Genomic DNA, 26,612 nt, shown 5'->3' with positions numbered 1-26,612 from the left:
TGATCCTACTGAGCTATGTTTGTTTGCTCCTTTCTATTATTGATTACAGCTGGATGGAGGAGATGACTGCTTTAAAGGATTATTTATTTAACTCTGGGCAATTATATTTCCTTGTTGAAGCTGACAGGCATTTCATCTGCAGATGTTCCTGATGGGTTTTGTTCTTTTTAGAATAAAATAAATAGCTACCTACCAAGTTACCCAGGTCCAAGAGGGAGATTTTGGCCAGTCCAAGATTTGTGACAACCCTACCATATGTGTTATGGGACCTGCAGCACTGATTTCAATGGATAGAATCAGGGACTACAAATACCATGCTGCTTTGGGAAGTACGCTCAATATCAAGATTGGCCAAAAAGCTTCCTCTTGGAACCGTTTACTTGGTAGCTCTGAAAAGATCTTTTTCTAATAATCAGGTATTTATCCTAGTCTGTCTTATTTTGCAAGAGACTTTATTTATAGCATGTTTACCATCTACAGATGCCTATTCTATTATTTTATCCTATCTTTCTTCTAAGGAAAAATGCATAGTTTGCTGTTACAAACAGCTACTAGTTTATATCTAGAATAAGTATAAGGAAAATGCTCCTATACCTGTTAAAAGAGTTCTTTTTTGTAACTTGAAAAGTATCTTGTATACTATCTAGGGTTACCATCTGACTCCAGAAAAAAAAGAGAATGGATTGAGACATCTGGGTTTTACTTCCATTGCTTTCAGTGGAAGTAAAACCCGGATATCTCAATCAGTCCTCCTTTTTCTGGAGCCATATGGCAACCCTAAAATTGAGACAGGGTCAATCAGGGAAAGTCACAAGACTAGCAGCAGCCAAAAACAGAACTTTTGAATAGCTCCTTTAAATACCAAAGGCACTATGAGGGGACTATCAATGTGCCATGACTATTTTCATTGTTGCTGATTTGAAGGGGAAAAAAAAAAGAAAGCAAATATCTGAGGCTACAATTGACTTGTATCCTACTTTAATCTTGTATTTGGATGTTATCTACTTGCAAATCAGGGGTTCTCAATCCAGTGGTCAAGACATATCGGGCCCAGTGGCATAGTAAAGGGGGGATTCGAGGGGGCAGACCATCCCGGGCGCTGTGTCGGTGGGGGTGCCAGCACCTCTCTGTCCCACCCCACCATCCCATGCCATTCTTGCGTCATCCCTACCCCCCCACCCCCCGTAGATCTTTGATAGTGCGGGCAACTTCTCCTGCCTGTTGCTCATGCCAGCTTGGTTCCCTATGAATCACTTCCATGTTACAGGGTCAGGAAGTGACATCGGAGAGAAATCCAGCGCTGGCGTGAGAAGCATGCCGGAGAAAATCCACTCGTGCGGGCAAAGATTTAGAGGTATGGGGAAGGGAGAGCATGAGTGTAGAGTAGGGGGCGGGAAGGAGCAAGGGCACAGTGGGGGTTGCCTCCTACCCTTACTACATCACTGATAAGAGCAGGGGCACTACATCACTGATCAGGCCAGCCTGGTTTTCAGGATAGTCACAATGAATATGCATGAGATAAAACGTCATGTACTTTCTCCACTGTATGCAAATTTATCTCATGCTTATTTATTGTGACTATCCTGAAAACCAGACTAGTTAGGTGTGTCCTGAGGTCTGAATTAAGACCCCCCTGCTGTAAACTGATATAGATGCAGTCATGCATGAGCCATGAAGATAATGGGGCAGGGCTATAAAATTCTGGACCCTGAGGTCTATGGGCAGACCAGGTTGTCAGGATATTCACACTGACTATGCATGAGAGAGACTTGCATTCCAAGCAGTCGGTGCATGCAAGTCTCTCTCATATATATTCATATATACTTGAATTGAGTAGCCCTGTACTAGAGAATGCTTCTCATCCCTCTCTTGGAGGCATATCAGTCTGTCAGGTTTTCAGGATTACTGCAATAAATCTCAAGTCGGTCCTGGAGTACTCTGTTGCCAGTCAGATTTTCAGGATACCCACAATGAATATTCATAAACATGATTTGCAAACACTGCCTGCATTACATGCAAATTTCTTTCATGCATATTTATTGTGGATATCCTGAAAACCTGACTGGTAAGGGGGCACTCCAGGACTGAACTGAGAAAAACTGCTTACCCATATTCATTATGGCAGTGGTTCTTAAACCTGTCCTGGGGGACCCCCAGCCAGTCTGGTTTTCAAGATATCCCTAATGGAATATGCATAAGAGAAATGTGCATACCTACCACCTACTTATAGGCAAATGTTGCTCATGAATCTTTAGGATAGGTTTAAGAACCACTGCATTATGGTAATCCTAAAATCTTGACCGGCTTAGTGTACCTTCAGTAGGGTGTTGAGAAGACAGTACTAGGGTGCCAAATGGTTCCATATTTTCAGAACTTGTTGGTTTGGTACTGGATTTACCTCAATTATCCTCCCCTTTTACTAAGCTACGGTGGAGGTTTTTACTGTGGCCTGGAGCACTAAACGTTCTGACGCTCATAGAATTCCTCTATTGTGGCTTAGTAAAAGGGAAAGATATTGAGGTAAATTACTGAGACCTGTAATTCTGTTTTCTATATATATAAAATCGGAGGTGTGTATGTGTGTATGTGCCGCGATCACGCAAAAACGGCTTGCCCGATTTGAATGAAACTTGGTATGCCGATCCCTCACTACCTGGGGTGATATGTTCTGGGGGTCTCGCGGCCCACCTGCACACGTGGGCGGAGCTACAAACAGAAAATCAGATTTCACCCATTCATGTCAATGGAAAAAAATGTAAAAAGCTGCCAACGCAAAAACGGCTTGCCCGATTTGAACGAAACTTGGTATGCCGATCCCTCACTACCTGGGGTGATATGTTCTGTGGGTCTCGCGGCCCACCTGCACACGTGGGCGGAGCTACAAACAGAAAATCAGATTTCACCCATTCATGTCAATGGAAAAAATGTAAAAAGCTGCCAACGCAAAAACGGCTTGCCCGATTTGAACGAAACTTGGTATGCAGATCCCTCACTACCTGGGGTGATATGTTCTGGGGGTCTCGCGGCCCACCTGCACACGTGGGCGGAGCTACAAACAGAAAATCAGATTTCACCCATTCATGTCAATGGAAAAAATGTAAAAAGCTGCCAACGCAAAAATGGCTTGCCCAATGAAACGAAACTTGGTATGCTGATCCCTCACTACCTGGGGTGATATGTTCTGTGGGTCTCGCGGCCCACCTGCACACGTGGGCGGAGCTACAAACAGAAAATCAGATTTCACCCATTCACGTCAATGGAAAAAATGTAAAAAGCTGTGGGACCGATTTGAACGAAACTTGGTATGCAGATCCCTCACTATCTGGGGTGATATGTTCTGGGGGTCTCGCTGCCCACCTGCACACGTGGGTGGAGCTACAAACAGAAAATCAGATTTCACCCATTCAAGTCAATGGAAAAAATGTAAAAAGCTGTGGGACCGATTTGAACGAAACTTGGTATGCAGATCCCTCACTACCTGGGGTGATATGTTCTGGGGGTCTCGCAGCCCACCTGCACACATGGGCGGAGCTACAAACAGAAAATCTGATTTCACCCATTCAAGTCAATGGGAAAAATGTAAAAAGCTGTGGGACCGATTTGAATGAAACTTGATATGCAGATCTCTCACTACCTGGGGTGATATGTTCTGGGGGTCTCGCGGCCCACCTGCACACGTAGGCGGAGCTACAAACATAAAATCATATTTCACCCATTCATGTCAATGGAAAAAATGTAAAAAGCTGTGGGATCTCCAGTTATTTTACTTAGCAACCTTGACCCACCAAAACTTTGCAATGGCACAAGGCTTTGTGTAAAGAGGTTACTGTCCAATGTAATTGAAGCAACTATCTTAACCGGAAAGGGACAAGGTGAAACCGTATTTATCCCGCGGATACCACTTATTCCAACAGATCTTCCTTTTCAGTTTAAGAGATTGCAAATTCCAGTGAGACTTGCATTCTCTATCACAATCAACAAATCACAAGGACAGACTATTACATACTGTGGAGTGGATTTAAGATCCCCCTGTTTTTCCCATGGACAACTCTATGTTGCTTGCTCAAGGGTGGGTTCACCCAAGAATGTATATGTTCTTGCTCCTGGAGGTGAAACTAAAAATGTTGTTTATAATCAAGTTTTGTGTTAGTTGTATTGTATTCATTTTGTCAAATATTTCACATTATTATTTGAATATTGTACTTTTTATAAAGCTGTAAAAAAATAATTTCTTTCACCACTATAAAGTATCTTTATTTGAATCCATTTACAGTGTTATTGCTATAATTAAATACCCGTGCAACACCGGGGCATCAGCTAGTACCTAATAAAAATTAGGATTAAAACTAGACTGGATCAGCTTGTCTTGAACACATAGTCAACTGCAAATGGCACAGTGAATTGAATGATATAGCGATCCTATTTAACCCCTTTATCACTATAACAAAATTTAGATTACAGCTGATTTCACATATTTGGGACAGACTGAGCCAGTCCACATTTTTCCCTGTATATAGTTCTGCTTTTTCCTAAATGAAATTTCTTCTCCAAGCATGCATCGGGGTAAAATCAAACACAGAGCAGTTTGTAAGACCTGACCTGGGTGAAGTGGTAACCCTAGTGCTGAAGTTTCTAAAGATGTAATCTTGAACAGGAGATGGCCATACCAAAGAAACTTGGTTTAAAAGATCTTAATGGTCCTAACCCCCCCTCTCCGCCCCCCCACGCCCCTCTGCCCACCAGGATACAGCATCATCCACATTCCCAGGCAGGACAGGCAAGGAGGTGGTTAAGCCATTATTTACAGAAGCTCTTTCAATATTACCCTGATGGACGTTGCCAGCCACTCCAACTTTGAATATTTAATTTATTTGTTCATTCAATTTTCTATACTGTTCTCCCAGGGGAGCTCAGAATGGTTTGCATGAATTTATTCAGGTACTCGGGCATTACTCCCCATCTGTCCCGGTGGGCTCACAGTCTATCTAATGTACCTGGGGCAATGGGGGAGTGGGTGGCTTGCCCAGGGTCACAAGGAGCATAGTAGGCCTGCACCCACAACCTCAGGGTGCCAAGGCTGCAGTTCCAACCATGGTGCTGCATTCATAGACATAGTATGGTAAAAGATAACATGGCAAAAACATAGTATTACAAAGCATAGTTAATATAGCATGACTCGACTTGGCAAAATGGTAAGGCAAGCGTGCATGATGATACATAGCATGGAAGACTTGAAGACAAGCCTAATACCACCCAAGAACAGCATTGCCCTCTATTGATATTTTGCTCTCCTGGCCTACAATCAAGCAGCAACACAAACTTACAAGAAATTATCTCGAGCCTAGCCTACTTATACGAGAAGACATAAATCTTCCCCTTGAAGCCTCTGACAATGCCATTCACTGCTTCAAAGTGTTGCTGGAAGACTGCCAAATAGATGTCAAAACATAAGGTCCAACACATGAAAAAGGTCATACCTTTGACTTCATTGCCTCCACACCACCCTGTCTCATCACTAATACTAACTGGTCCCCTGTACCCTGGTGAGATCATTATCTCCTCTCATTCAACCTACATCTTTACTTAGCAAACATAACCAACAATTCCCTAAAAGGGAAGGCCATAGGCCATTGAGATGGCTTGGGTGAATCCACTGCTTATTCCTAGAATAAGCAACATAAAATCTGTTTTACTACTTGGGACCTAGCTAGGTATTTGGGACCTGTGATGATCACTGTTAGAAACATGATACTGGGCTTGATGGACCGTTGGTCTGTCCCAGTATGGCAATTCTATGTTCTTATGTATTATAAGTTACGCTGATTTGGTGCAAGCATTTATAGCAAACTCTATGGCTGGTATAAGGATGCATGCTTCTAGGCATGTTGCACCTGGTTAAGAAATATTGTATAAAGTTGGCAACTATGTTCCTTCTAGAACAGCCTCTTACCAGGTGTCCTGTAATAGAATTGCACTATGGTTTTTTGACTATTCAATCAATTACTAAACTAAGTTAACACTAAACACGGTACTCTTTTTAGCTACTTGACCCCTTTGCTCTTCAATTTGCTTCTTTTAGATCAGTATTCCCATAGTCAGTCTTGGAGTACCCCCCTTGCCAGTCAGGTTTTCAGGATATCTGCAATGAATATGCATGAAATGGATTTGCATGCAGTAAAGTCAGTGCATATAAATCAATCTCGTACATATTCGTTGTGGATATGCTGAAATCCTGACTGGCAAGGGGGGTACTCCAGGACCGACTTGGAAATCTTCACTCAGGGCCCCTTTTCCAAAAATGCAGTAGCGCTTCTCCTGTGGCAAATGCACCAAAGCCTATAGGAACTGAAAGGGCTTCAGGGCATTTGCCATGGGAGAAGCGCTACTGTGGTTGTGTAAAAGGGGCCTTTAGAAGGTTTGTATAAGAAACTTAAAGTCGAACTTAAAACATGGCTCTTTAACAAATCATAGTTTATATGCACTTCTGACAGGAAATGATTTTTTATTTTTGAATTTGTTATTGTGCTCATTTACAGGTTGGCACTTGTAATTACTTTTTAAATTATTTGTTTTCCATGTCCTAGAGTTATGTGTTTTAGGGGCTCTAATATGTGCTTACCACAGAGGCATCCCATGGTAATTTTGGGATATGCGTGCGTGCTAACCCCACATAAACAAATTAAATGTTTTTTTGGGGTTTTTTTTTTAGCACCAGAGGCACAGCTACATTGCTGAACTAAAAATACATCAGGAAAAAAAATATTGAATTAAAACTTCAAAATCATTTAAAAAAGATCTTGAGATGTTTGCCATTCTATATCACAAAAAAATCACATTGAAAAAGCATCTTACATCTTAAATAAGTTAAAAAGCAGCACAGAACCCTGGGGAATGCCACTATTTACCCTTCTCTGTTGAGAATGTTGACCATTTAACACTATTCTCTGTACTTCCAAGATTTTCTAATTTCTTCAGAAGTCTTTTATGAGGTACTTTTGCCAAACGCGTTCTGAAAATACTGATACATAATATCAACTGGCTCACCTTTATCCTCATGTTTGATTCATGCCTTCAAAATATTGGATATCCTGAAAATCTGAATGGGCTCCCCCAGGATAGGTTTGAAAACCATTGCATTTGAAAGTTTATTTGGTGTAAAATCTATACGTGCATATATGAAGGAATTCTATATATTGGGCCCAAAGTTGTGCAGTGAAATTTGAGCATTCACTCAAGTTGTGTGCACAGCTTAATTGTTCAATGAGCCCTTAATTGTCATCAATTACAATATGTGTGTGCAACTGGCTGTGTGCTATTCTATAAGGCTCGGTGCCTAACTCTCTTAGAACTTATCTGAAAAGGGTGCATGGCTAGGGTTACCAGATGTCCAGGAAAATCTGGACATGCCCTCTCTTTAGGGAACTGTCTGAGTTCCCGGACGGACTTTCCAAAACCCCCATCATTTCCAACTTTGGAAAGCCCCGACGAGCTCCAGCCACATCTGGAGGGCCTCTGAGCTTGCGAGGATGACATCACACACATGTGCGCCTGCTCCAGGCCCTCCAGTTGTAGCTGGAGCTTGTCTGGCAGACAGGAGGTTTTGTGGGAGTGGGGCTTGGGGCGAGATGGGATGGGATGGGGCTGGAGGCAGAGCGGGGCAGGGTCACGTGTCCAGGGTTTCCTGGATAAATATATGGTAACCCTAGGCATGGCCAGAGGTGTGTCAGGGGCATTCTGCAAAGTTGCATGTAGAATTACAGAGTTTGGCCTAAGAGCACCTAACTTGGGTGCTGGCATTTACACCTGCTGAAACCCAGTGCCCAAAAGTTAGGCTTGAGTGCTTAGTGTTAAATTATTTCCATAAAGGTTTTTGGTGCCATTTTATAGAATTTCCCCCCATATTGCATAACCATTGTAGCAGCCAGAGTCTAGCAGCTCAACTACTGCAATCTTTTTTTTTTTTTTTTTTTTTTTTTTTATTATTTATTTATAATTTTTCACAAATTGTTTAACAACAATCTAAAGAAATTAACAATTGAAAAAAGAAAATTATTATATTAAATTATGTATAATAATTCCACATATATGACCAATCAGAGTCCACATATTGAAGAGAGAGAGTCCATCACCTCCAAGGGAAGTTGGGTCTAAAAGAAAGAAGAAAAAACTCATACGAGTTACAAATTACAGAGTACGGTTGGATTAACCATCTGCCTGGATAGAGGACTATGTTGAAGGATCTGGAGCTCTAAATTCCGTCTTACCCTCTAAAAAGAAATTTAACTGGTCCGGATCATAAAATATATATCTAACATTCTGATAGGTAAGACAGCATTTGCAGGGAAAACGTAACTGAAAGGTTGCTCCCATATTCAAAGTTAACTGTCGATATGCCAGGAATTTCTTCCGTCTGGCTTGCGTCAATTTGGATACATCAGGAAATATTGAAACTTTGGAGCCGTGAAATTCCGCATTCTCAGTCCTATAGAATAAACGGAGAACTGCCTCTTTATCTTGGAGAAAAACAAAGGTTACCAGTAAAGTTGCTCTAACAGTTATTTCTTCTTGAATTGATGTTTCCAGCATACCAGTGAGATCCAAGTCTCCTGATACAATCCCTTTGCCTTTCTCTTCTTTGGGAATATTCAAATAGTATATCTTTTGAAGTGGTGGCATATTATTTTCAGGAAATTTCAACACTGATTGTAAAAAGGAGTTGAATAAATCTCTTGGAGTTTGAAGTTTAGATACCGGAAAGTTCAACAATCTAAGATTTAAATTTCTATTTGCATTTTCCAAATTTTCCATTTTTCTAACCAGCAAAGACTTTTCCTTTAAATGTAAATTCATAGAAGCTTTTATTTCTGACACTGATTTTTCCAAGTTGTCCGTTCTATTGGACTGCTTTTGGAGTTTCTCTTCCAAAGTTTTAACTTGTAAATTAGTATTCTGTGTTGAAGAAAAAAGTTGAGAGCATACCTTATGTATTGACTCAAACTACTGCAATCTTTAGTAAACTAGCTAAGCCAAAGGTAAACAACCCAGCCCTCAAGTTTCATGAATTAGTCAAGATATCTACACAGGATATGCATGATATGTAGCGCCATAGCAGTGCATACAAACACATCCCGGCTGCTTCACGTTGCTGATGTTGCATCCTGAGGTTGCCAGTTCAATCCCAGTGCTGCTCCCTATTGCCCTGGGCAAGTCACTTAACCCTCCATTGCTCCAGGTACCACAGTTAGATTGTGAGTCTGCTGGGACAGATAAGGAAAGACTTAATTACCATACCTGATTAAATACCAGATTACTATTCAATGTATTGTAACCGCTTTGGGTGAATCTCTTCATAGAAAGGCAGTTAATAAAATCCCTATACTTGTTCTATTCTATAAGAAATGAGAGTACTAACCACCTAGGAAATTAATACTGTATATGCTTTTGTGACATCAAGTTAACAATGATTTACCAGTTTAACAATCATTTAGTCACTGGTTAATTTATACTTGGAACATTTATTGCTACACTACCATGATATCAATGAAACCACCTCCACCCGCTCCATCTCCCCACCCCTAAAATGTCGGTCTCAATACACAAATGGTTTAAAGACACTGTTTATGTTGCAGAAAAATAAAACTGAAGATGTCGGATGAAGAATATTCTTTCTTAAATGTGAAAAGATATTCCAGGAAAATGTCAGTTATAAAACACAGCACACCATTAATGGAGAGCACAGATCCTAAAATATCCTCACTGGAAGACTTGTCAGAAAGAGCTAACCAAGACCTGCATGAAGACAACACAAAGGTTCAGTGGCCAGGAACACCATATCCTTTCAAACGGTCTTTGCAAGATGGCAAAATGTATCAACCAAGGATAAAATCCCTAAGCACCATCCTTAGAATAAGACTATCAACAGTTTTGGCATCGGAGGAATCGATTGAAGAGTCAAGTTCAAATGAAGGTCACACCACAGAGATAGGTGCAAAAGCTAATGAGCGTAATAGGTTATCTAAGCAAAGGACTGGAGAATCTTTACAAAGAGAGGTTCCATTGCAGGTGTCGGGAATTCCAGGAATACAAGATGAGCAAGAAAAAAAAAGAAAAAAAATGGCTAAAGAGAAACGATTAACAATGGTAAATATATATTTTTATGCTAAGGCTTATATTGAGGCGGGGTGGTAGGCAAAGGCTGTAGCTTGCCTATACCTTTACCAGACACAAAGCCACGTGGAACCTTGGAGTTGATGAATTAGGATTGCCTGCTTAATAACGAGTTCTGGAACCAACTTGGATACTTGGCTCACACCTGAGCCAACACGAAAAGAAAACTTAGCAAATCTTTTTCTTCAACTTGACTGTTTTAATCACAATTTTGCAGTCCTGGCCAGTCACATAATTGCATGATTCAAAACCACTTTAAATTCTTCAGACTTCTTGCCCATTTTAACATTAATCTCAGAAAAGCTCTGGCTTTTGCTCCTTAGGACAGAAGGCTTGTAAAAAGTCATTTTTACAGTCCATGTGCATTAAGCTTCTGTATCACCCCCACCTTCCTTCTCGCTGCACAGCAGGTGTGCTACTTTCAGGAAATGGATTACTTTTCCATTTATTTCTTCTTTCAGGTTAGGCACTTGGGTTTAGGAACCAAAAATTTACTGAAAGGGATATCTTATGTTTTTTAATGCTTAAATAAACTTCTCCCTTCTAAGGGTTTTTTACATATAAGTACTGATACTGTCATCTGCCTGCCATAGCATTTCTGAACCTTCTTCCATATTAGGATCCCATACATCATCACATTCCATACTTTCATTTCCCTCTGAATTTAGCTTCCAACCCTCAGACTCTGAACTCAGATCAAGGCTAGGCATTTCAGAATCATGTGCTTTAACCTGATTGCCATGCTTAGCTTCAATAAACCTCTGCCACTCTGCCACGTTCCTTTCTCTATCAGGAATCTTATTCTGGCTGGCTGAAGTCAAATCTGTCATTTCCTCTAAGGCAGGGGTGTCCAACCTTTTGGCTTTCCTGGGCCACATTGGCCGAAAATTTTTTTTCTGGGGCCATGCAAACGCTGCAGCAAGACAGAGGAGGGAGCCGGCAAGAAGGTAAACACCCAGGGGCAGCAGAGGAAAACACTGCATCGCCCTCGACCGGGGCCGCACAAAATACTTCATGGGGCCGCATGCGGCCCTCGGGCCACAGGTTGGACACCCCTGCTCTAAGGGCTGTAGAATTTCCCTTGTAGCCTTTGGAAATCTCTTGCCTTGCAACCCTGAGGGTTTGTTCTCCATGAGGGCTGCTGATCCTAGATTTCTCCACCCCTCCCTGTTTAACATGCTCTGCAGGGGTGTGGGAACTTCTCATTGGTCTGGAACTTAACCCTCACCCTGCTGTGTCTATGCTAGGAACAGAGCTACTCTTGTGTGCAGTGTATTCTAATCTGGCAGACTCCTTATCATGAGATAAATAAGTCTGCTTGAGAGCTCTGGTTTTTGACTCTCTTAATGTTAACCTGGGGTTTATTTCCCGAGCGCATGTGCTTTATTTCTCTAGTGACAGGGAAAGTTTTCTTATCTTGGAAAGGTGTTTCAGGATCTTCCTTGGTCTGTGCCTGCCCCCACTTCCCAATATCCTTAGTTGTATCTCTTAATTTACTCAAAGATGTCAAATTTTGTGTATTTGCTTGCATTAAAAATGTGGACAAATAACCAAAATATGAAAAAATGTCAGCATTTTGACCTTTGTACATATTTATTTGCACATACATGGGTAAATTCATCAAAAGGCACCTAAAGTTAGACGCCAAACATTTGTGCACTAAGGCCCAGATTCTGCAAACGGCGCCTACGTTGGTGGTCACCTAAAAACATGCCACTGATTGCGTGCCAATCACTCTATGTTGCCATTTGCAGATTCACATCTATTGTTAAACATAGGTGAGGTAATATAGGCAAGGGTTTTAAAGGTCTACATCCCTGACCCCTATGTTTGATGAGAATGGTGTCTACAAAGGTGCCTAGCGGTGCCTAAGGTCATTTCTGGCATAGACCATGACTACGTTGACTTTAGGCACTTAAGCGTGCCTATATATATATTTTTTTAAATTACATTTTAATTGGTTTTAAATGATGTGGTCAATTACCGCACCAATTAAAACAATTAAGTTAGCTGGTGGTAGGGCACTTACTGTCGCCTAACGTACAGCGCTGTTTTAGAGAATTTGAGCATAAGGGCCCGATTCTATAAAGTCCGCTCATGAAATCAGTGCCAACGAGTATGATGCTAAGCATGATTCTATAAAAGTTAGTCACACGGTATAGAATCACTCTTAGCACTACCTAAGTGGACCTAGGCGTTGCTAGGCATCCTAACTTTAGGAGCACCCAGTTTATGTCAAGGTTTCCTTCGCTTAAATAAACGTGCGTAAGTTAGACACCTAACTCAAAAGCACTCCCATGATCCACCCTAATCACTCCCACTTTTAGATAGGCACTTTGCACTAGGCACCTACTTTTTTTTTATAGAACTGTGTTTTTTGGGTTAGGTGTCTAACTTTCAATTAAGTCCAAATTAAAGCCAGTTAAGAGGGGTTAATAGTTAGGTGCCATTGACTCATGCTTGAGTCCTAATGACTTGATGATTTACAGATCTAAAAAGAGATCAGCTTTGTGCTAGTCCGGTAAGATCCTCTAGCATCATTCCCATGGCTGTTTTCAACATGTCCAACAAAGAAAAATAGGGAGACCCAATGATCCACAGTGAAAACGATCCACCGATGAAAACAAAAACTGTGGAACAGATGTTCTGGAGATAATGTATTAAACACTGACATAAAACCATGAAAATTCAATTAAGAGTACAATGATAAAAAAATACTGTGATAAAAATCCAACTGGACCCTACACGGTCCGTGTTTCGGTGAACACGCCTTCCTCAGGGGTCCAGTGGTTTGCAAACTCACATATATAGAATTGGACTGAAAATAGTCTATTGTCTTTAAACGTGTGAGCAAAGAACACCGCAGACAAGCTGAAGTAGCAAAAAAAATGCTAAGGAGACAATAGACTGTTTTCAGACCAATTCTTTATATGTGAGGTTGCAAACCATTGGACCCTTGAGGAAGGCGTGTTCATTGAAACACGGACCGTGTAGGGTCCGGTTGGATTTTTATCACAGTATTTTTTTATCATTGTACTTTTTTAATTGAATTTTCATGGTTTTATATGTCAGTGTTTAATAAATTATCTCCAGAACATCTGTATCAACAGTTTTTGTTTTCAACATGTCCAGAGGTGTTAAGTGCCACTTATTGGCTCTGATTAAGCCTATCGATTAAGTCAGGTGCCTACATCAGCTAGGCATACAGATGTAGGCACCTAATTTTAGTTGCCAATAAGTGCTATTTCTATAACAGCAGTTCCATGCAGAGCTGCCATCTAGAATACTAGCATAAGGTAGTATTTTTAAGTGTAAACTACTATCAAACAAATAAATCGGAGCAAATCAAATCTTAACTTTAGGTGTTGTTAAACTAACTTAAAGGCTGGTGTAAGAGCTTTCGCCTAACTTAGGCAATTAGGCCCGTAATTGCATATATTCTATAACAAATGTGTGCACATTTTATAGAATACCAACTAAGGTCAAATGCATGCATAACTGGTAATTGGTGTAAAATATTACTAATTAGCATCAATTATCAGCTCATTGTTAAGAGTATATTAAGTTACACATGCAACTGACCTTAAGCCTGGATACACTAAACATAGCGCTAGATTCACTAACCTGCTCGATTGGGACTGATCCGTGTCTGATCCAGGCAGGTCCAATGGATTCTTCAACCTCTAATATGCAGATGGAGGCGATCGGAGGAACACCCCCATCTGCCAGCATGGATCGCTAGTGTGCGATCCCGACGCATGCGCAGACCATATGTAGATGGTCTGCGCATGTGTCTAAGACCCGTCTGACCCATGACTTATTTTTTAACTTTTAACTATTTTAACTTTTTAGCCCAGCGAGCCTGTGGTTTTAATCCGCAGGTTAAAACCACGGACTCGCAGTGCGGAGAAGGGCAGGAGAGATCCGGGGACGAGCAGAGCAGGCAGGAGAGATTGGGGAAGAGCATCAGGGCGGCAGGCAGGAGAGATTCGGAGCAGCAGAGAGCAGGGCGAAGAGCAGGGCTTCAATGGAGCTGAAGAGTTAGAAAGACGTTTGCGACTGGTCCCTAGCAGTTGCTTCTTGGGTTGATCAGCCAGCCCAGTCGGTTTTAAAAATTTTGTTGGTGAATCACATCCCTGTCTAATTTTCATGCACGGATTGGAAGCCGATCGCAGGAGAGGTTAGTGAATTGGGCTGGAGGGAAATAGGGTCGCAAACAGATCGGTGCACGATCGGTTTTGCTTTGTGAATCTAGCCCATAATCGCTAATACCGACTGGATTCGTGTTGGCCAAATCTCTGGCTGATTGCAGAAGATCGATTGATTTACCAAAAATATTGCATGCAAATGATTCGCGCGGAGGTTCGTGTCTCTCGTCCAATTGATCGGTGTGAAAGCGACTGTCATACATGCAAAAAGCTGACAAAGAGAAGACTGAGCAGCTGAGAGGCAGGGAAAGACCCAAAAGCAGCGTCTTACCACTCAGTTATTTGGGGCAGGAAACCTTTTTTCTTTTATTTTAATGGACAGATGTGCATGTGTTACACAGGCACAATATCTGCCCCATTGAAAAGAAAAAGGAAAAAAAGCCCTCCCTGACATCCCAGCACCAGGTTGAGGAAAAAGAGAGGAGGGTGGGTCAGGAGAATACAAGTGCTAGAAAGAGAAGGGGTAGGTGAAGGAAAAAAGAGGAAATGGGGAGTACACTTCTCCCTCCGTATTCACGGTTTTGCTTATTTGCAATTTTTCTCATACTGACTTCTCCCCCCCAAAAAAAAAAAAAAAAATTATGTCATGAGTAAAGTACTGTACTGATAAAAAGTTTGGCACTTCCCAGCTTTCACAATCGCTGCTTCCCAGCTTTATAAGGCGCACCCCATATTTTAAGTGTATTTTGAGGGAAAAAGTGCATCCTATACAATATATGCTGAAACAAAAGAAGCAGAAACTGTGGAGTCCAATGTTCTTGATGTGATGTTTATTAAGATGCAATAAAAGTAATCCAGTTTGGTAAAATGTCCACTTTACAGAGTGACTGACACAACAGTTGGTGATTACGTTTATTTTTATGTAAATCGCTTAGGTTTAAGCGGGTTAGAAATTTTTAAAATAAATATGTTCATGGATGCTAGTAAAGAGTTTTGAGAGTGCAAGAATGATAGCGAAGAGAGGAATTTGTGTTCCTCTGGACTGATATTCAAAGGACATGGTGTCTGTCCTGCAATGCTTCCCTAACGGTATATATACTGGATCTGCACTATTTCCTATTTGTACAGCATCTTGTAGCTCTTGAAATATACAGCTCCATTATTCTTGTAACTTCTCCTGGAAATGACCAGAATTCTCTCTGTAATTATCCTGGAAATGTCCAGTTGTCTCTTTTGTAATCCGCCCAGAACTGCAAGGTTGAGGCGGAATAGAAATCAGTAATGTAATGTAATGTAATGTTCCAACCTGCCTGTCCATCATGATTGAAAGTGAGATTGATTGATTGAATGCTCTTTTTTTTTTTTTTTTTTCATTTCTAGTCTACCTATGAACTAGGGTAACACGAAAACACATATAATTCAAAAATACATAATGCTTGCAAGAACCCCAGCAGGAGTTGCTTAGCAGGAAAGCTGCTGTCTTGCATCTGAAAACTAAAGTTTCCAGACAATGGGCTAGATTCACAAAGCAAACCGATCATGTACCAATCGGTTTGTGACCCCCCCTTTGCAACCAAATTTCCCTCGGGCCCCATTCACTAACCTCTCCTGCGATCCGCTTCCAATCCGTGCATGCAAATGATGAAAAACGCATGCAAAGCAGACAGGCACGTGATTCACCAACCAAATTTTCCAAACCAACTTGGCTGGCCGATCACCCCAAGAAGCTGGGGACCAGTTGAAAATGTCTTTCCGACTCTCCAAAGCCCTGCTTTCTGCACGCTCTGCTCTCTGCGGCTCCAAATCTCTCCTGCCTGCTGCCCCGATGCTCTTCTCCTGCCTGCTCTGCCCCGATCTCTCCTGCCTGCAGCCCAGACTCTCCCGCTAGCCTGATCTCCTGCCTGCCCTGAATGCCTCCTGCAGTCCCGACTCTCCCTCTGCCCCGGATTGCCTGCCTGCCCTGATCGCCTGCCTGCCCCGACTCTCCTACCTTTCCCACAGTGAAGCCCGTGGTTTTAACCCGCGGGCTTAAGCGGGTTAAAACCACGGGCTCAATTTAAAAAAAACGAAAAAAAAAAACCCAAACTCTGCCGGGCCTGGAGGTCCAGCGTATGCTCAGACCATCTACAGATGTGCTGGGATCGCTATAAAGCGATCCGGGCAGGCAAATGAGGGCGTTCCTCCAATCGCCCCCATCTGCATATTGGCGTTTTGAGAATTCATCGGACCTGCACGGATCGGGCCCCGTTCGGGCAGGTTCATGAATCTAGCCCAATAGTCTTCGGATCTGGCAGTCAGTTTTTGTGTCCACGTTGTGCTTAATTGGAGTTGGTGAGAGAACTAATTTCAACTGTATTATCTGGAAGATTTGATCAATAAAATCCGTTCAGACTGGACCTTCTCTCTTTTTAGGGGAGAGGCTGGGTCACTGTAAAAGAGTGACACACATTCATTTATAAAACCAAAGTCCACAGAAGTAGCATTTTGATAGGTACAGTAGTTTTTCCTCCACTCTTTAGAACCAGCCTTAGCAATTGAAGGGGCCTTAGCAATTGGAGGGAACCAGCTGTGTGGCCCCCCTTCCCCCCACCCTGGACTTAAGATTTCAAATGAGGTGTTAGGGATTTATTTATTTATTTATTTAAACGGAGTTCTCTAATTGCTGAAAAGACAATAAAACGGTGCTATCCCTCTGAGAAGCACAAAGCCAAAGGGGAGGGGGAGGGAGATCAAAGGACTGACCAGCAGTGCCAGGGCAGAAATTTTAGTGCAACCGTGCTGAGGAGCACGATTACCAAGAGGGAGGGGGGGGGAGGAGAGGGAGATGGAAAGGGAAATGGAGCTTTAATGTTTGGTCAGTTCCCAGTTGTAAAGCTGACTCAAGTTTAAGCCCAGGACTCTCTAGGACAGGGCTGCCCAAGTCCGGTCCTCGAGATCTACTGGCAGGCCAGGTTTTCAGGCTATCCACAATGAATATGCATGAGAGAGATTTGCCTGCACTGCCTTCTTGGTATGCAAATCTCTCTCTCATGCATGTTCATTGTGGATAGCCTGAAAACCTAGCCTGCCAGTAGATCTCGAGGACCGGACTTGGGCAGCCCTGCTCTAGGAATATGGGGCCCTATGCAGCCACCCCTGTTACCCCTGCTTAAGGCTGGCCCTTCTATTATCCAACATGGCCAAGAGGTGTGGGGTAAAGAGAGCTTGCTTATACTCATACAATGACCTGGATTTTACCAGTTACTGAATAAATGGTGTGAGTATAGCATGATATTTAATGTGACCTCAGAAACACTTCATTTATTTTATTTAACATATTACAAAGCCCATATTTAGAGGCGCATTTTATTTCTCATCTGGTAGATCTGAATAATTTATTCAAATATATTATCATGTGCCAGAGAGTAGCATAGAGGAAAATACCTCAGTCTTTTATGACTCTTATTTCCACTAATGCAGCAAAGACAAATAAGAAGATGGGAAATCCGCCAGCTTAAAAACATCGAAGAAGCTACTACCCATGAGCTAGTAATTGAAGAAGATTGATTAAATACTTCAAAGGTATATCTTCCAGTGACAAAGCTATAAACAAAAGTATACTATATTCCTGGTTGCTTCTAATGATCTCAAACAATTTCCTTTCTACCTGTGTTTTACTTTCCTGTGCTGCTGCTTCACTGAAACAGCATCTTTGATGATCATTGTAGCTCTGCTTGTGTTTTCATAAAACATTTCATATCTGATTTAAGTTATTTTGTACCTCTTTATAATATTACCAATCATTACTCATAAGCTATATCTATTATACTTTATTTTATTCATTTTTTCTATATTTTTTCCCAGGGGAGCTCAGAACAGTTTACATTAATGTATTCAAGCATTTTTTCCCGTCTGTCCTGGTGGGTTTCACAATCTATCTAATGTACCTGGGATAGAGGGGGGGATTAAGTGGCTTGTCCAGGGTGGCAAGGAGCAGTGTGGGTTTGAACCCACATCCTCAAGATGCTGAGGCTATAGCTTTAACTACTGTGCTACACTAGAGAATCTTTTTTTTTTCTTTTTCTGTTTTCCTATGTTATATTCTCTTTCCAGTGGGAGCTGTCCATTTATCTTGTTTTTACTTTCCTCCAATCTTCTTCTTTTCTCTCACTACACATCTGACATATTTCCTCTTTCTTTATTTTCTGTCTGCCTTATATTTCACTTAGTATTCAACTTTCCATCTTCTTAACCCTATCTCTTCCATTTCTCCTGTCTCACTACTTCCCTGACATCCTATTTCCTTCTCTTTCCTTACTGTCCTTACTACACTTCTATCCTCCAGTCATGGTACATGAGCTTGTTGTACCAATGGCACTTGCACACGTCTGTAAAATTGAATGCTGTATTGTCTAGTGCTGCCCGATTTCTGATTCACTTCAGGTGAATCAATTTGAATCGATTCGTTTTTTTACAAAATAAAAATTGGCCTCCTGATTCAGTGACCAACCCTCCTCCCTATGCCTTCAGGTCTTCTAAAACAGGAGCGACAGTGCTGCCTCTTGCTGGCCATCCACTGCCACTGCCACTCCTGCTTTAGGGGGTGAGGGAAGAGGGTTAGTTGGGAAGTGCTGCAGTGTCTTTCAGCTTCCCACCTGACCTCCCTCTCTTACCTAAATTGCCACAGCCTGCAGAGAGGATTGCCGGTGCTGTAGTGATCCTTGCAGGCTGCTGTCATCCTCAGCAGCACGTTCTCTCTGCCGCAATCTTGCCCCTGACATCAGAGGAAGGGCGGGACTGTGGCAGAGGGAATGTTCTGCTGAGGATAACGGCAGCCTGCAAAGATTGCTACAGCACCGGCGATCCTCTCTGCAGGCTACGATAATTAGCTGAAACTTCGGCAGGCCATGGGAAAGCTGGGGAAAACATGCAGGCCTTCGGGGCGGGGGGGGGGGGGACATGCAGGCCTTCGGGGGGCAGGCATTCAGGGGGAGCCCTGGTGTAGAAGTACACGGAGGGAGGGGGGTTGAAATAATGGCATCAAAGGTAACGTGATACCAATATGGAGAGCGGCCTGCGAGGTTAGCTACAGTTGGCCGCAAACCTCAGCAGGCCGCTTTGAACAGGAGCGGCAGCGGTGGCAGGACCATGAGCCCTCCTCCCGCCAGCCGCCGCCAGTGCCGCTCCATGTCGCCCGATGCGCCAAACTGGCGCATGCACCTCAAGCCGACGAATATGGCCACGGACGGACACAGCACATGTCAGGTCCCCACATCCTCCTAAGTGCGCAAGCGCGCTTAGAGGATTATTATAATATATATATATATATATATATATAACATGCATGTCTAGATTTCACATGCAACTGCAAAGGGGTTATGGCCATGGACAGGGTATGGGTGGATCAGGCGCATTTCCAGAATTTAGGCATGATGATATGGCCTAACTGCCACTAGTTAGGCACAAAGGATTTTAAACAAAAAGAACCCAACGGAGGAGTACAAAAAGACTAAAGGCAAGAACAAGTCTCCCCCTCGTCCCAATAGGGTGGGGGACCGAAACGGTCCTGACAATTCAACAATAAATGTTAAGTAAATTTTGAAAGTGAATGAGACAGTTCTCAGTCTCACAGCCCGCAACGGGGAACCAAACTCCCTTACGCACAGCTGCCACAATCGTACACCCAACATGTGAAACATCCCAGGGCTGAATCATAGTGTTAATTGAATGCACTACAATAATTGTGCCAAACAATGACAAACATATTTATCATAAATCAAAATTTCAGGCCGTCTCTGTCCCCCAACCTGAGGGTACACAGCAGCCAGAGTTCAAGAAAGCCAGACAAGCAAACAAGCTGGAAAAAGCTAACAAGTGAAAAAAGAGCATAGTATTTATCCCTCCCATCAAAATGAAGTAACATAGTAACATAGTAGATGACGGCAGATAAAGACCCGAATGGTCCATCCAGTCTGCCCAACCTGATTCAATTTAAATTTTTTTTTTTTTTTTTTTCTTCTTAGCTATTTCTGGGCAAGAATCCAAAGCTTTACCCTGTACTGTGCTTGGGTTCCAACTGCCGAAATCTCTGTTAAGACTTACTCCAGCCCATCTACACCCTCCCCAGCCATTGAAGCCCTCCCCTGCCCATCCTCCACCAAACGGCCATACACAGACACAGACCGTGCAAGTCTGCCCAGTAACTGGCCTTAGTTCAATATTTAATATTATTTTCTGATTCTAAATCTTCTGTGTTCATCCCACGCTTCTTTGAACTCAGTCACAGTTTTACTCTCCACCACCTCTCTCAGGAGCGCATTCCAGGCATCCACCACCCTCTCCGTAAAGTAGAATTTCCTAACATTGCCCCTGAATCTACCACCCCTCAACCTCAAATTATGTCCTCTGGTTTTACCATTTTCCTTTCTCAGGAAAAGATTTTGTTCTACGTTAATACCCTTTAAGTATTTGAACGTCTGAATCATATCTCCCCTGTCTCTCCTTTCCGCTAGGGTATACATATTCAGGGCTTCCAGTCTCTCCTCATACGTCTTCTGGCGCAAGCCTCCTATCATTTTCGTCGCCCTCCTCTGGACCGCCTCAAGTCTTCTTACGTCTTTCACCAGATACGGTCTCCAAAACTGAACACAATACTCCAAGTGGGGCCTCACCAATGACCTGTACAGGGGCATCAACACCTTCTTCCTTCTACTGACTACGCCTCTCTTTATACAGCCCAGAATCCTTCTGGCAGCAGCCACTGCCTTGTCACACTGTTTTTTCGCCTTTAGATCTTCAGACACTATCACCCCAAGGTCCCTCTCCCCGTCCGTGCATATCAGCTTCTCTCCTCCCAGCATATACGGTTCCTTCCTATTATTAATCCCCAAATGCATTACTCTGCATTTCTTTGCATTGAATTTTAGTTGCCAGGCATTAGACCATTCCTCTAACTTTTGCAGATCCTTTTTCATATTCTCCACTCCCTCTTCGGTGTCTACTCTGTTACAAATCTTGGTATCATCTGCAAAAGGCACACTTTTCCTTCTAACCCTTCAGCAATGTCACTTACATACATATTGAACAGGATTGGCCCCAGGACCGAACCCTGAGGGACTCCACTAGTCACCTTTCCTTCCTTCGAGCGACTTCCATTAACCACCACCCTCTGGCGTCTGTCCGACAGCCAGTTTCTGACCCAGTTCACCACTTTGGGTCCTAACTTCAGCCCTTCAAGTTTGTTCAACAGCCTCCTATGAGGAACTGTATCAAAGGCTTTGCTGAAATCCAAGTAAATTACATCTAGCATATGTCCTCGATCCAGCTCTCTGGTTACCCAATCAAAAAATTCAATCAGGTTCGTTTGGCACGATTTACCTTTTGTAAAGCCATGTTGCCTCGGATCCTGTAACCCATTAGATTCAAGGAAATACACTATCCTTTCTTTCAGCAACACTTCCATTATTTTTCCAACAACTGAAGTGAGGCTCACCGGCCTGTAGTTTCCTGCTTCATCCCTGTGACCACTTTTATGAATAGGGACCACATCCGCTCTCCTCCAATCCCCAGGAATCACTCCCGTCTCCAGAGATTTGTTGAACAAGTCTTTAATAGGACTCGCCAGAACCTCTCTGAGCTCCCTTAGTATCCTGGGATGGATCCCGTCTGGTCCCATTGCTTTGTCCACCTTCAGTTTTTCAAGTTGCTCATAAACACCCTCCTCCGTGAATGGCGCAGAATCTACTCCATTTTCTCGTGTAACTTTGCCAGACAATCTCGGTCCTTCTCCAGGATTTTCTTCTGTGAACACAGAACAGAAGTATTTGTTTAGCACATTTGCTTTCTCCTCATCACAGTAAGGAGTAAGCTCAATAGAACTGCATGCTGATAATGTCCAACGGGGCTCCGTTTCAAAGGTACAAAAAAAACCCCTTCTTCAGGAAGTAGCATGGCTGTCTCTGCTCGCTCACAAACAAAATATCCCAGCCAGTCGTAGAAAGGCAAGTTTGAAGAATGGCGCTAGTTAGGCACAAGCATTTGCACCAGCTTTTGGCAAACACCCATGCCCAAATTTAGGCACGGAGGCCCACATTCTATATATGGCATCCTATGCTGTGTGTGTGTGCAAATTGGTGCACACAGCTGATTTGTGCACACAGCTTAATCGTTGAACAAGTCAATTGGTGCCAAAAATTGACAATTTAACACCTATTAAATTGATGCTAATTGACACTAATTGGAAGTTATGCACATAACATTGTAAGCACATGCTATAATATGAATCTCAAAAGGGTGCAGGGCCAGTGGAGGAGCATGGGCGGAGCATAAGCATTCCAAAAAATTAGGCACACTGTTATAGAATATACTCGATCTGCAGACAACTTGGGCGCAGGCATTTAGGCCTGGCTTTCTCTGGCCTAAATGGATGCACCTAGATGTTATGCCATGTACGGCTGCTACATTCGATTCTATATACAGAAGGAGCCTTTTATAGAAACAAGCTAAATGCCGTGCTCATGGCCTGACATGTTTGCTAAGTATTGTGTAAATGTCATTCCATGCAAAACAGCCTAAACAGAATACTATTTTAGCATGAATCATACTGGTAGCTAACTTTGGGTTCCATTTATTGAATTTCCCTCATGTGTTCAGGGTCACCTTGAGTGCTTAATTGGAGCTTTTTTTGAGTTTAGGAAATATTGAGCACTTGTCTATCACATGCACCAGTGGCCAAGAAATGCATGCAACTAAGTCAGCAATGTAAGCATTTAGGAAAACAAAATAAACATTGGCAAGGCATGCCAACATCTATTCAACAATCTCATGAGAAAACTCATATTTAGTTACTTGATCTTAGAGTGTAATGACTCAGAACAAAGAAAAACTGTTGAGGGATCAAGATTTTCAAATTGAAATTCTTTCTTTGGATACCGGATGGTAAGGTTGATTCACAGCATAGTTGAAAATTAATTGAAGTTTCCCTAAAGGGTTTATGTTATGAATTCCTGTGCCAAGCAGTGAAGAAGAGGACTAGATTATGTAATTTAATCAAGAACATAGCTCATGAATGTTTAATATGCATGTCTAAGGATTTTCAAAAATATATAATATTCCTATATTTAGTCTAGGTGCACGTACACAGTTACACAATAAATGACAGCAGATAGAGACCAGCATGGTCCATCCAGTCTGCTCATGAAGGTGGCCAGAACCATGCCCACCACTCTGTGCAGGCCCCATTCACTCCTGCTTAAATTCCGGTTGACCAGTCTTCATGCCAACCATATAGGTAGCCAAACACGATGGGGATGATATGAGATTATAACCAAGACTCTAAGTACCAGTCAAGATGTCTTCCTCTCCACCGAGATGCACAGCACCCTCACTTACCGCATGTGACAATAAGGTGATCTACAACCCTAGAGTTGATGAAGCTTTGCGTGTCTTTTGCCATTTAAGGGACACAGACTACAGAAATCTGACCAACCTCGGCCTCAGTTTCCCCAGTGCTGGAATTGCCAAATCTTCTTTCAGTCTTTTGCTATTTGCAGAACATAGACTGTAGAATGTCGGTCTGGTATTGGTCTCAGTTCTTGCCCAAGAAAACACCTCAATAGCCATGTTGTGTTTCAAGTTTATTAATTTTTAATATACCGACCATCAACGGGTATCTAGCCGGTTTACAATAAAATGTAAAATAGGGATAAAAGGTTATGCTTATAAAAGTAAAGTTTTGTTAGGGAGAAGGGAAGTGTACATTAAGGACATGGACGGGACAAACTTGAGAGTGATAATTAAGAGGAAGGAGAGGGGTAAAGTTACATTATTCAGGTATCACCTGTGTCTACCCCACACACTTTTTAATTCTTTCATCATTTTTCACTCTACCACCTCTCCTGGAAGGGCGTTCTAAGTGTCCAATATGCTCTCTGTGAAAAAGCATTTCCTGACGTTACTTCTAAGTCTATCTCCCTGTAACCTCCATTTGTTTCCTCAAGTTCTTCTGCTCCTATGTCTCTGAAAGAGGTTTGTTTGAATATTAATACCTTTGATGTCCTTAAATATCTATCAAATTGCCTTTCTCTCTCCTTTTCTCCAGTGTATACATATTCAAGTTCTCTATTATCTTCTCATATGTCTTACGGCACAAACCCAATACCATTTTTGTCACCTTCCTCTGAACTGCCTCAAGTCTTTTTATGAACTTGAAGAGTACTGAACACAGTTCTCCAAGTGGGTCCTCACCAATGACTTCCTTTCTTCTGCTGGTTATGCCTCTCACTATGGTGGCAGCGCCGACGATGGCAGAAGTTCACTGCCCTGAAGCAGCCTCAGCGTAACAGTGGCTAGCCTAAGTTGGCAGCGGAACGAATGAACAGAGATTGAACACCTGATAGTTGAACGGTGAAACAGTGATTGAGCACCTTGCAAGCATTGTAATCAACACTGCATGAGCAGACAAAGATGTGTCCATTTCTTTTGTTTTTCTCACATGAATATTAATGCACAGTGAAGTTGTGGATAAATCCCAAAGAGATTGCAAGATTGACTTTTCACAGAGTGTGTTTGTTTATAGTACACAGTTTTCAGTGCATTTCACCAAATAATAAGTGGAGGGATTGGAGGTTTTTAAGCCAATGAGATTTCCCTTTTGAGTAGTGCCTGCAAGTGTATTCAGCTGTTGGCATAGGAGGATCTGAGGCTTTTTCCTCCTGATAACACAGTGACTGTGATTTGTTAACAATAGACAGATGATTAAAAGCACAGAGAGGAAAACAAATTTGAGTATTTATGAACTTATATCTCATAAATAGAAGGACAATAAATCATAAAATTGGAAAGAATGTCTCAGTGAAGTGAGAGACAGGATTTACAACAATTTTTAAATTTGTAATCTGATTAAGTGACTTGCCCAGGATCACAAGGAGCAGTGTAGGATGCCGGGACTGTAGCTCTAACCACTGCATCACACACTCCACACTTCTGTTTATCCTTTCTCTTTCACTCAATTTAAAGAACCCCATTTCCAAACTTCAACACTTCACACCACTCCTCGCATACACCGCTTGTAACCTCAGCAGTCCCAGCTACCTTCCCTGTCACTTATCTCCCCTCCTATCTCTAATTAGCTCCCCATACCTCTTTTACTTCCTCTTCAATTCCTCTGTTTTCATCTTGAATCATCGCATATTTGTTCCTTTCCTTTCTAATTTTCCTCTCCTGCCCTTCTCTTTCCTACCTCCTGCCTTTCCCTCCCCCTCTCCCCATTGTCCAGGATCTCCCTCGGCATCTCCCCATTCTCTCCCACTTCATGACTAGAGTCCTCCTGTCTCTTCTCTTGTCTTTACTCTCCTTACTCCACCCTCCAGCTTCTCTCTTCCTAACTCTCCTCCCTCAGTGCCCAGGTCCAATTTTGTATTTTCTCATGTGCTGTCAACATAACATAACATTGTGCTTATTAACCGCAAGTTCAACACGGTTTACAAAAGACTATAAACAATGAACATAATCAGTAAGAAAAGAATTAGTTATTTGGCCAAGTATTTTGTCAATAGTGCAATAGTGCAATTTCTTCATATGAGCACGCATTCTTGTGAAAGAGTACCTACTGTTCACAAACATACTCTTTTCACATCAATTGCCCAAAGTAAGGCACTAGGATGATCTGTGCTAAGCCTGAATTCTACAAAGGCTATTCCATGTGGAACAGCCTTTACAGAATACTAGCTTAATATACATTTTGGCCTTGAGTCTTTTTTTTTTTTTTATAAATCTTTATTAATTTTCAAATGTTAACAGTGACATACATTGAATTTAAACATAAACACTACACATACTTTAAATACACAAATAATTCAAAAAACAATCATTTTCTCCCCCTCCCCCCTCCCCATAATTAACTGAAGAAAAAGTAAGAACATAAGAACATAAGATTTCCTTTCGCGATTACTCAAAATTAGAATTAACAAATATTTCAACATATATTAACCCAAAAATCTTTAATCTACAAACTGACTCTCTCGAGGAACATCTTAATTCCTGGAACTCAGCGATTCAAAATTTATTGGATAAAAAAGCCCCTATTATAAATAAAATCATTTCGCCTCGTAAAATCCAAAATCCTTGGTTTACCCAAGAACTGTATTTACTCAAAATACAGCTAAGATCACTCGAAAGAAAATGGCGTAAAAACAAATCTGCTGAAAATTTAGTTTTATAAAGATCAAGCATCATTATACAAGACAAAAATCAATCGGACCAAAAGAAAGTATTACTCCAACAAAATATCAAAGGCTAAAAATCCATCTATTCTTTACT

General features: G+C 42.0%; 1 protein-coding gene across 5 annotated transcripts in view; it reads left to right on the top strand.

Annotated features, from left to right (window-relative positions):
• Positions 1 to 319: 319 nt before the first annotated feature.
• The window catches only part of LOC117353893 (coiled-coil domain-containing protein 201-like), a 38,353-nt gene continuing 12,060 nt past the window's right edge, over positions 320 to 26,612 (top strand). For 3 of the 5 annotated variants that reach the window (XM_033930386.1, XM_033930389.1, XM_033930387.1), the window contains exons 1-3: positions 345 to 416; positions 9,630 to 10,140; positions 17,775 to 17,876. In XM_033930386.1, coding sequence (XP_033786277.1) covers positions 9,646 to 10,140; positions 17,775 to 17,861 — 582 coding nt within the window. In that variant the 5' untranslated portion in view covers positions 345 to 416; positions 9,630 to 9,645 and the 3' untranslated portion in view covers positions 17,862 to 17,876. Of the gene's footprint in view, positions 417 to 9,629; positions 10,141 to 17,774; positions 17,877 to 24,393; positions 24,739 to 26,612 lie in introns of those variants that run through there. The other 2 variants (XM_033930388.1, XR_004538063.1) reach the window with 2 other exon arrangements.

The sequence above is a fragment of the Geotrypetes seraphini genome, chromosome 2 (assembly GCF_902459505.1).
Source record: "Geotrypetes seraphini chromosome 2, aGeoSer1.1, whole genome shotgun sequence".
NCBI classification, from domain to species: domain Eukaryota; kingdom Metazoa; phylum Chordata; class Amphibia; order Gymnophiona; family Dermophiidae; genus Geotrypetes; species Geotrypetes seraphini.
The sequence above is the reverse complement of the archived record's forward strand: the minus strand, read 5'-3'. Positions and strand labels throughout refer to the sequence as shown.